The sequence below is a fragment of the Condylura cristata genome, unplaced genomic scaffold (genome assembly GCF_000260355.1).
Source record: "Condylura cristata isolate star-nosed mole 26May11 unplaced genomic scaffold, ConCri1.0 scaffold00027, whole genome shotgun sequence".
Lineage (NCBI taxonomy): Eukaryota > Metazoa > Chordata > Mammalia > Eulipotyphla > Talpidae > Condylura > Condylura cristata.
Window position 1 is genome coordinate 7,842,209 of NW_004567128.1, and position 11,686 is coordinate 7,853,894.

General features: G+C 49.0%; 1 protein-coding gene across 2 annotated transcripts in view; it reads right to left on the bottom strand.

The window, feature by feature from the left end:
• SH3KBP1 (SH3-domain kinase binding protein 1) overlaps positions 1-11,680 on the bottom strand; it is a 287,724-nt gene extending 276,044 nt beyond the window's left edge. For both annotated transcript variants that reach the window (XM_012730359.1, XM_004689899.2), the window contains exon 1: positions 11,604-11,680. In XM_012730359.1, coding sequence (XP_012585813.1) covers positions 11,604-11,607 — 4 coding nt within the window. In that variant the 5' untranslated portion in view covers positions 11,608-11,680. The remainder of the gene's footprint in view (positions 1-11,603) is intronic.
• Positions 11,681-11,686: the final 6 nt, after the last annotated feature.

Below are 11,686 nucleotides of genomic sequence, written 5' to 3' on the forward strand. Positions count from 1 at the left end.
CACACACACACACACACACACACAAAGTACATATAGTATAGAAGGGATAAGCTGTATTAGCACATAGTTTCTTGAACTAAAAGTGAAAAACACAGGGACAGCAAGTACCCCCAGCAAGCAGTCACATGTCCTAAGCCTCTCCACTGGCCTGTGGACTGGCTATTCCAATCATTTGAGTGGCTATGGAAACAAAGAACTGAGAGAAAATGTCACCTTGGATATCCTGATGTCCTCAAAGGAGAAAAAGATAAAATAAGCTATCGAATCCTTATATGAGATATCAAGACTGGAAGGGCTCTGAGTGCCCCAGTGATGGGGAAACGGTACCGTGAGTTAAGATGAAGCCTAATACTCAGCAACTAAAACTCTCGCTTTGAAGATAAGTATGAAATTAAGTGAGGCAAGCCCCAGGCACACAGTTGTATATTCTGTAATGCATGCACATATATCCCACCATAGCGAAAAGGCCTGGAAAGAAATACACCAAAATAAAACGAGAGTGGCCGGACCAGAGTGAGTGACCAGCAGGTGAATTGACATTCTTCTGTATCCACTCTCCAAGCTTCATTAGTCACTGTACATGTATGTATTTTAATAATTTCAGGTTAGAGAATACTGGGTTAGATAAAGAGCCCTGTCCTAGAGTCTGTCCCTCCCCTCATGAGGGAGAAGCCTACACACACACACACACACACACACACACACACACACACACACACACACCAGGAGCCCTTGAAGAGAGGCTGAGGGCTCCCTACCAAGGCAGATAGCTGATCCCCCCAATCCAGGCTGCCCTGTGGGGTAACAAGCACCTTTCCACAGGCTCGTGCAGGCTCCCCAAGAACTTCCTCTTCTCCAGTCAGCCTCGCACCACCATGTTGACCCATGTTGACGTTAGACCACAGGAGTAAACGAGTTTTTTCTAGTAGGGGGCTCCAGTACTCTTTACAGAGTTGAAAGTCCTGAGACAGGCTTAAAGGAACAAGGGGTACGAGAAAGGGGGGGTTACAAGAAAGAGGGAATGTTGGGGAGATTGTTGGAGAATGTTGGACAGAGAGCTTGAGAGCTGGGTGTGGGATTTTGGGGTAGACCTGGGCGGGGGGCAATGGGCAAGAGGGGCTAGTGGAAAGTTGAGAAGATGGCAAAGGGAGAGAGGACTTGAGTGGGAGTTAGAGAACCAAGTGCTGGGGAAAAGCAGAGGGAGCAGAAAAAGGGGCTGGGCTAGAAGAGGGCAGGCAAAGGGTGTGAGGAGGGGTATGAGGAGGAGAGAAAGGGTGGGGGATAAGAGCAGGGAGATGACTGCAGCAGGGGACGAATAAGAGGGGCTGAGGGCAAGGGAGAACTGAACTGGAGGGTGTGAGGGCTGCAGGGGAGAAAGGGGATGGCGAAGAGTGTAGGGTGGGGAGAAGGGGGAGGGGCAGAGCTAAGGGAGAGGGAAGGGAGGGAAGAAAGAGAAAAAGAGGAAAGAGAAGGCCTGGCCAGAGAACAGATGGGGAGCACCAGCCCCTTTCGGGCACCTCCTCCCCAGCCGGGCACCGGCTGTTTTCACAACGTCTTCATCTCTTCCCCACTTAAAACCCACAGGTTCCCTAAAAGAGCCAGACGACGTTACAGCTGTACCCTGCCCCCGCAGCGTGCTAACACCAAGCATCCAAGTGCCCCCGAAGTCACATCCATACTTTTTAAGTGTCACCAGTTTAAAAGGAGGAACCAAGTTCAATTACACAATTCGGGGTCTCAAAAAGTAAAAATAAACATCTTACTCATTCAGAAGCACCATAAGGCCGGAGAGCCTCATGAAAGGGACTCAAGATGGATGGAACATCCTAGAAGGTTCTAGCACCCTCTCAGTGGAAGCCAGGAGAAGGGGGCATCTTCAAGCATTCTAGCTGATGGCTTTCAAGCATTCTTGTCTATAGTGTCTGCCAGCCCCCACCCCAAGAACCCCCTCCCCATCTAGAGGGCCCTGCACCCACAGGCACAGCTTCATTCAGGTAAGCACTGTGTCGCAGCATCTGGCGCACAGATACCAGGCAGGCCCTCCTGAGACATTCCCAGAGGACTGAGCAGGGCACCCCCTCTCCTCAGAGTCGTGGGGATGGAGCTGCCCCTGTTTATCTGTGGAGGATACTAACTCCAGGGACTCATATGGGCTCTCCAGTGGGAATCTGGAGCTGTGAGCCCCAAGAAGTGGCAAGAACTATGGCATGTATCCTTTGGATGAGCTGCACAGACAGAAAAGGAGAGGCTGAGCCGCAGGCCCACCCTTGTCCCAGATCTCCTTGGGGCCCTGGGATGTATGTGAAGCCTCTGCGGCCCTGGAATAAAACCCCCTTTTCAGGTTAGCAGGCTTTGCTTGGCTTCCTCACTTGAAGACTTACTACCACACATACCCTACAAAAGTGGGAAAATAGTCCCTAACTCAATTAAGAAATAAGGTCTAAATGGGTTAAGATGCGGCGCAAAGTTCCTACAAGAGCCCAGATCAGGTGAGACTCAGGATACAGAGTCGGCATGTCTGCTAAAGAACTCTTCCAGAAGGCACCTGTCCCTCCATCACCATGGGGTGGGCAGGACCTGGGCACAAAGTTCCAACGCATGTACCTAGGGGAACCAGGCCCTTCCTTTCAGGATGGCAGAAGGAAGGGAAGAGCAGAAATGCTGTCTACTGGGAAGTGTGTGGAATCTGTCTAGAAGAATTCCTGAGAAATGACACCAACAATGTCCTGGAGGGCCTCTGGAGGGCAGGAGGAGCAGTTGGCAAGGAGACATCTCACTGCAAGTACTTTGGTCCTCTGGTCATGGACCAACTCTAAAAAAGTGATTTAAACTCCTCTGCAGCAAACAGCTATAACCCAACAGAGGAGCACTGAACTGCTTCCCCTTTTTTCACCCCCCCCAACCTCTCCCAAATAATTATTTTCATATCTTTTCTCATAAAGGCAGCAATCAGGGTTTTAAAATAATCACCATCAGTTAACAAACACTTCCCAACCTACTCCAGGTCTCACCTACAAGCTAACTGACAGACTGTATTTAGGTTGACACCTCCGTTCTCCACCTAATATTTTATTGAGAACAAAGGGACAGTGCGAAATCACTGGTTAAGTGGTTAAAATCCTTCCTGTTTTGTTCAAATTGCAAAGAGAACTTTTAGTTTTTGTTTTTTTAATGCTCAAAATAGGAGAAAGGCTAAGTCCATTTACAAAGCCATTTGTGTCAATAGAACTACATCCATGTGAATTGCTCAAGCAGAAGCATCCAGAACAGTGGCATGAGAAAGATGGAGATCCAGGAAGAAGCTGGCTAAGGAGAGTGAGAAACAGCCAGGAAGGCCTCCTCCAGTTCTCATCCAAAACAAGAATCAAGCACCAAGTGCCTCCTTCTAGCTCTAGGCAAAAAAAAAAAAAAAAACCTGAGAACTAGTTGGAATAATTAGAGAGGACACTAAGCTAATTAAAGACTTTTCACATGGGGAGTGGGTGTGTGATGGATAAAACTGGTGCAGTCCCAAAGGACCAGACCTAGAACATGGCCCCAGGTCTTCCAAGTCTAGAATAGTCCAGAAAAAAAAAAAACAGCAAAAACACAAGGGTGGTATTTTTGTACTGACCGAAGTGTAGGTTTAAGAAGATGGTAATTTAAACTGTCTATACGTTCTGTACTTGGGTGCTTTAAAGACTTAAATGTATTATGCAAATGAGTAATTAATGAGAATTTAAATATTTATAGCATCTACTCCAAGTTATAGAGGAAGGCACAGCAGTATGAGCCACATAGCACTTCAGCTTCCCATTCTGTCCCCAACCCCTGGGACAGACCAGCCTCCTGTGGGGGCCCCACTGCACCCTGGATTAGAAGGAAATAAGCTTGGCCTTTGCTAGGCTTCTCTGGACCACTGAATATAGCAACTCAAGCACAAATATCACAAAATAGTAGTATTTTTTCTTCCTGGAACTACATATAAATGCAGTTGATCACTGAGGAGGGCCCACAAGCTACATTTTGCTTTGCTGTATCCCCTAAAACTAGCAAATTGTCAGTTAGATATTTAGCCACAAGATAATGATCAAGGTGAAAGCCAGCGGTCCTGATCAGCCAGGCTGCCAGCTAAAGGAACCTAAGCAAGGAAGCATGAAATCCCTCAACCCTCTACTGTGAACTCCTGGGATCAAAATATTTTTAATGAACCCCAGAACTACCAAGGAAGTTACTCAGGCAACTTACTCACAAATACTCCAGGATAGAAAATGAAATTCAAACTCCCTGCACAGGATGAAAGGTGGGTGACCAAGAAAGGTGCTTGGGGGGTGGAGAAAAGACAGCTGTGCCTCCCAAAGGAAACAGCACCCAAAAACAGCAGAACAATGAAGCCACACTTGCCCTTTGTCTATTTTCCTTTGCAATCTTAACTGGGATCCTTGGGTCCCCCAAGTGTTTTCCAAAATGGCTAGATGGTGTAGAACTCCGCCTCCAACCAACCACCCCCAGGGATCACTGATTCACATCTTACCAGGGAGGGGTGATGAAAAAGTGATCAACATCGGTATCAGCGCTGCTTGTATCACATCGTGAATGTACTACTTAATGCCACTAAACTGTATGGTTAAAATGACAACTTTTACTTACATATATTTTAATGTAATTGTTAAAATTACATTAAAATATGCCAAAAATTAAATTGCACAGTTCAGATGGGTGCATTGTATGATGTGTGAATTACATCTCGATAAAGCTCTTTTTAAAAAACGTACCAGGAAAAAAAAAAAAAAACGTACCGGGAAAACAGCCTGCAGAGAGCCTCACTGGGCAAAGCAGGCACTGACTCCGAGCGCCAAGGCAAGCTGCTAGTTCTTCCGCAATGAAGGGAGCTGAGTGCTACATGCCACTTGGCCTCTCTGAGTCTCACTTCACCATATGGTGGGGGCCAGGATGCCCCAGGTCCCGTCCAGCCCCTCTGTTCTCAGTGCGTGAGTGACAGGCCCCTTCACCGGTTCGGCAGCACACAAACATCCCACTAGAAGACACAGCCTCGAGGGAGCCAGACGGGAAAAAGAAGTTGAGCCACGCAGGCACTGACAGAAAAGGGGCAAGGACTGTTCTAACACTTTCTACTCGGAGAACATAATGACGAAAGAGCCAGAAACCTGCTCTCCAGCAACATTCGTAAACAAAGACAGTGGCTACAGGGAAAAGCCTTGTTCAGAGCAACTGATAATGAAAGGAGAAAATGGGGCTGTGCCCATCTGTGTAACACTGGAAGCAGGTTCATCCAACAGCTGGGGCCGTGTCAGTGTTGTGCCGCATCATGGGCATTGCAGGATGTATCCTTGGCCTCTGCCCACTGGGTGCCAGCATTCTGACAGTGCCCCTTCCCATGGTGTCACAGGAAGTGTCTCTAGACTTTGCCAAATGTCTCCCCTGGGGGCCAGAAATGCACTGAGTTAAAAACCAGAGAGAATTTTCTGTCTTGAAACTTAGAGCTCTTTCTTGAAGCTGTGGACATTACCCTTCTCATCCAGAGCACTGAACGCCCCACAAAGTGCCAGCAAACATACCTTGGTGGCACGTGCCACAAGTGGCCTCACCCAGCAGCACACCTGCTCCTGGCAACCAGCAGTGTGGAGAATTATGAGCAGGAATGCAGTCAGATAAGAGGGCTCTGCATTTGCTCATTGATTAATAAGTGGTACTCACTGGATGCCAGGCAATGAGCCAAGGCAGTGGACTTGGGGAGGCCCAGCCAAAGATGAACAGATAATACAAGATGAACTGTTGAACAGCAACACTACTGGAAACAGTCTCATACAATGAACAAAAGGGTGGGGTAAGCTGTCTAACAGCACCCCCAAAACAAAGTCCACATCCTAGCCCCCCTTCCAGGACAAAAGAAGCCTTGTAGATGTGCGCATATGGCTCTGGAGATGGGGAGGATAACCTGGATCATCCAGGTAGGCCAATACAACACAGCAGTTGTACAAATGCACAACAGCCCTTACAAAGGGAGATAGGACGGTCAGAGTAAGAGCGGTGTGAGGATGGAAGCAGATGTCACAGTGTTACGGCCACAAGCCAAGGAATGTAGGCAGCCTCCAGAAGCTGGAGAAGGCAAAGAAACCGATTCCCCACTAGAACCTCCAGAAGGAATGCATCTTAATATCAATCACCCCAGTAAAACCCATTTGGGACTTCCGATTTCCAGAACTGCAAGATCACAAAGCCACAGGGTTTCTAGTAATGTGTAACAGCAAGAGGAGCCGACAAGAGAGACAAACAGGCAAAGAAGTGAAATCTGTCCCCCATCCAGACAAGTACAGGTCAAAGGTTCAGAGGCCTGGATGAATATGGAACACAAAATGAACATGGTGGCTGCCAGTTTCACAAAGACTTCCCTAATGCCCAGAGGTTTGCAGGAGGGTAGAGTCACAGGATGAATTTCAGAAACGCATGAGTGCTCTTCTGGAAAATGCCAGGAAAGGATTCTCCACTAGAGGCTCCAGAAAGAACAGAGCCCTGTCAACATCTTGATCTGAACCCAATGAAACCTGTCTTAGAATTCTGATCACCAGAACTTAAAGACAACGAACACATGAGTGGAATAAGAAGATGTGGTATATATACAAAAATAAATACTATTCAATATATTTTTAAAAAAACAGAATCTTACCATTTGTGGCAACATGAAAGGAACTGGATGGGATTATGCTCCGTAAAAAAAAGTCACTCATGTGAAATACACAAACACAAAACAAAGGAACAAACAAAATAAACCAAAACAATCCTCACAAATATGACTACAGATTTGAGGCTACCAAAGGGGGGAGATGGGAATAACAAGGGGGAAGGGGACAATGGACTCTGGTGGAGGGTACTTGAGGCTTTGGGAACATACAGCTGAGCAGGGGTGAACCAGTGCTGTAAACCAGTGTTATCTCAATTTAAAAGAAGACGATAAGCCTGTGCCATTTTTAGGTGCCTAGTTTGTGGTAACCTGTTACAGTTGCAATCAGAATCTGAAACAGGAGACAGATACAGAAAATCATGAACAAATACTGAAGACCCCAATAATGCTAACAATGTGTTTCTAATGTCCCTTCCACAAAGAATGGAGGGAACAGGATGATGGGAAAGATCTGTGAGATGCTCTGGCAGAAGTCCAAGAACTAACAACGACATGGGCCAGCTAGTGTCACTCCCGCCCCATTCGAGGGCAGGCTTAAGTGCTCTAAGGTCATGTGTCACTTATAACAGCAGCTTATTTTATGACCAGAGTGCCCCCACACCCTGAATCTCAACTGTGCCATCAGCAAGGCAAGGAGGCTCTACACTTGACCTTGACCAGGATTCAGGACCACATGATGTTTAACTCCACCCCCAGAGTTCCTAGCTCAGTAGGTCAGAGTTGATGCCAGAGAACTTGTAGCTCTAAAGGGATCCCAGCAGGGGCTGATGCTGCTGTTCAGGAGTGCACCCTCTGAGACACACTGTATTAGAGGTTGTCCTGTCAGCCTTAAAGGCTTTCAGTCTTCCTGTATCTTTCCCATGAAGAGCCCTCTGACTTATGGTTCTTAGCCGCTTGCTCTCTGTTAGTCTGTCTCTTCCCTGGAAATAGCACTTCAGCTGTCCATTTGGCTCAACGGTCACACAGTCCCTAGACTACACCTGGGGAAGAAGCAGCAGGATATACCTAGAGGCTAGTCTCCTCCCCCCACCAACTGTATTTCTTGTCACTGCCCGTCACTCTGTTTCCTGTGGGACTGGGAAAAGCAGCCCCCACCAGCTGGTGAACACCTCTGGTGAACGTGAACAGTGCTCCAGAGACAGGGCCGCTGGCCGAGCAGGATGGGACAGACGTGAGCAGGGCCACTCCGGAACGTGTCTGACACAGAGGACACGTGAGCCTCGTCCAAACCACAGCGTGACCCAGCCCCCTCGGCCTGGTGCGTAGCTAAGGACCAACCACCACCTTCGCCAGGTCTCCCCTCCTAGTAAGCCTCAGCAAGACACCCAACCAGAGGGGGCCCCGATAGCATGCACTGCCTTGAAGATGCCCTCAGAGCACCTGGCACAGGCCCCAGCCCATGTGGGGTCCTTTCTAATGCCCTCTTGCTGGAAGCCCCAAATTCCCCAGTGTGGGTTCGCCCAAAGAAAGGGCAGAGCACTCACTCATTCTGTGTCCCAGATATGTTCCCGGGGTGTGGCCTGAGCAGTGATGACTCCACTTGCAGACCTCAGCTCCAGCACAAGCTCCTCCCACGACTTCTGCCCCTACCCCACTGCAGCCCACGAGAGGTTCCCGCTTCCCAACCTCCGTATGGTCCTGCCATCTGCATTCAAGCCTCTCTTCCATTAGACCCAACGCCCCCGTCAGTCACAGTCTAGGTGAGCCGTAAGCCTGTTCCTGGCACGGTACCTGGCACAACGCAGAGGTGGGGCACTGTGTGTGGACTAGATGGATGAGCACCCATCCTGTGTGCGGGGTCCATTCAAGCATGTCCAAATACCAGCACCTATGAGCGAGTGTCAGCAAAGCACAAGGAACTGAAATGGTTGGAGAAGAAACAATCAAGAAGAAACAATGAAGATCTGAGCAGCCGGCTGGTAGCCAGTTTGGCTTGGCTAGCAGACATGGGGGTAGAGGAAGTAAAGGTCCTGCTGATAAAGGTGGAGCCGGCTCTCCCATTTGTAACCCCAGCAGTCTGTGGGGCCCACGCGGTACATTCATCCTGGCTTTAGCTGAGCAGAAAGCAGTTTCCCACCAATCCGATACATGGCTAAAAACAGCCCAAACTCTTGGTATTCTTTAAGCAGAAATCACTTGCTGGGCTTGCAAATCCGCCACTACTCACACAGTGGGCTGGTAGTAAGCTGCACAATTCCAAGAGGCCTTCCTCGGACCCAGCACTGTAGGCATCTCCCAGAGAGCTGAGAGGGCACAGTCTGACATGGCTTTTGCAAGAGGCCATTTCCCAACTCACTGGCTTCATTTCAGGGTTAGGGATTTGATGGTTTGCAGTTATTTTTCACCTCAAAGGCTACCCACCTCAGATGTTGTTCAGCTTTGGTTCCAGACCACCCCATATCACAATAAAGTGAATCACTAGAACATTCTGGTTTTCCAATGCACATAAAAGTTATGTTCCATTATACTGTACCTTATTAAGTTTGCAATGACATACTTAAAAAACAACATACATACCTCAATTTAAAAACTATTTTCTTGCTAAAAACTAAAAAAACAAAGTGAGCAAAGTGAGCACATGCTGCTGGGAAAATGGCAGCAACAGACTTACTTAAGACAGGGGGCAGAAGCCTTCAATTCATGAAAAAGTGCAATACCTGCAAAGCACCATGCAGCTGAGCACATTGAAAAGAGGTACGCCCAAACAGGATACAGCTTTGCTGTGTTATCCTTCAGCCAAAAAGTCTGCATGAGGCCAGGTGAGACTAAGTGCATCAAATTGAGAAACTGGACAAATCTGAAAACCAGACTTGGGAGATCTGGGAAGGAAGGACTGCCTGTGTGTACAGAGAAACAGCAGCGCTGGGTTGCTGTCAGAAGACGCACGCAGTAAGTCTTTAAATATCTGTGCTTCATCACAAACAAACTGCTGAACACGTGTCAGCAGATAGCAGGCGATCTTAACTACTAAAGGCATCTTAAGTGATAAACATTTGCATGATTAAATGACCAGTGTTCACTTTATCTTGCTGCCTAAAATAAAAGAAAATCACCTTCTGCGCCTTCCCCTCTTTTTTAATGGCCGCAGTAAAAAAAGATTAAGTTTCAAAGAACTATAAACTGCAGGAGCACTGTCTGATTTTCTTAGGAGGACCTGGATAATGAAGATAGATCTGCCTTGAATGATAAGCAGGTCTGTCTCTTCTTCAACAGGACTCAGTCCTCTTCTCACTGAAACATGAAGGACACAATCCAGCCACAGGAGACATCTGTATCTACTTTCTTTTCGTGTGCCACCCTCACAGCGACCCACCCAAAATGGAAGGTGATCAAAAGAGTAATGTTGGTCACCACAGGAGAAATCAATCTGTTATTAAAGTGACCAGTGATGTTTAAAGTATATACCTTTGTCAATCATCTTACTAGGTGCCAAAGCAAGAGTGCCAACTAAGTGGTCTGCGGAATGGGAGGATTTCTGAGCAACTCATTCATTCATTCATTCATTCAATCAATCAATATTTATCTGGGGCCTGCTCTGTACCAGGCACCAAAAAAAAACAGTGCTGATTAAAACTGTGCAGTGCAGCACTGTCCCTAGGGTCATGGAGCTACAGTACAGGAGATAAATGTTAAACAAACTCAAAGCAACATGCAAGATTGTTACAGAAAGAAAAGATACTCCAGGAGAAAGGATAACAGCAAGGAGCTAATTCAGGCTCCAGTGGCCAAGGAATCAGAAAAGGACTGTGAGCAAAAGTGACACTGAAACTGGAGACCATCAAATCAGCACCCTTCCGAAAAGGAAAACCTTTCTGGTAAATGACCACAAACGGGATATGTAACTTTGTCAACACTGAGGGTTAAATCTCCCCTGTTCTACATGTCTTCATGAGCATCCCGTGATGGCTGCACCCATCCAAGCCCTACCACCTGAACACAGAAAGATCTCACTTTATTATAATGTATTATAATCTACAGCTTTCCTATGCTTGGCCTAGAAACACCCAAAAATAATCTGCCAAAGGCATGAAAAAGAGACTGGCTGCCAGCAAGAATTTTACCTGAGTGGGCTGAACCTTTAATAACCCAGGCAATTGCAATTCCTTTGCTCAATAAAGTGCCAGGTCCTCTGGGCACAAGGTGGCTCCAATTCCCCAGGGTCTACACCAGATGGGACCCAGGAGGCCTAAAGGTTTTAGTTGCCTAGTTGTAACTATTTGATCTGTAAGTCCGGAACGGATCGCCATTCCCAGCTCCCCGACCCTGCAGACTTAAAGGATGTGGGGAGTCTGGCCTCGGAGCGTCACTGAGGGGAGAGCACCCCAGGCTGGAGGAGGGGAGGCAGCCCAAAAGGGGGGGTCAGGGTGAAAGAGGGGCGCCCGGAGATGTGCGTCCGGGGACTGAGCGCCAGGCAAGGTACTGGGGCGTTTCCCACGTCAGTCCCCAGCAAAGGCAACCCGGCCTCCCCAAGACCCTGATATGCCCGCCTCCCTTGTGGTGGGGCCAGGTGGGTACCGCGAGCCCCGCACAGGGCCGGAGCCCACCGGCTCCGGGTTACCCGCGTCCAAGGCGCAGAGAAGGACGCGCGGGGGCGAGAAAATGGCCAAGACAAAACTCTCCCCGCCCACCCGAGAAGCGAACCACACCCCCTGAATCCCTCAGCCCGAATCGCCCAGGGCCAGCCCCCGCGATCTCACGCCCAGGCCCCCGCCGGGTTCCGTCCGCGCGGCACGGGCTCAGCAGAGATGCTGGCGCGAGCGGGAGGGGATGGGGGAGTGCAAGGCAGGCAGGTGGCCCACCGCGCTGTCAGCCCGCAGGGCCTGCCCCAGGGCGCCCTCCCGGTTCCGCGGTCCTGGGACAGGGCCCCACGCCCCCGCTGAGGTGGGCACCCGGCGCTGGGAGGCAAGCGGCCCCCACTCACCCATTGGCGTCGTGCCGGGCCGGGCCGCCGAGGCAGCGTGAAAGTTGACGGAGGCGGGCGCCGGGGTCCGAACGCCGGAACCG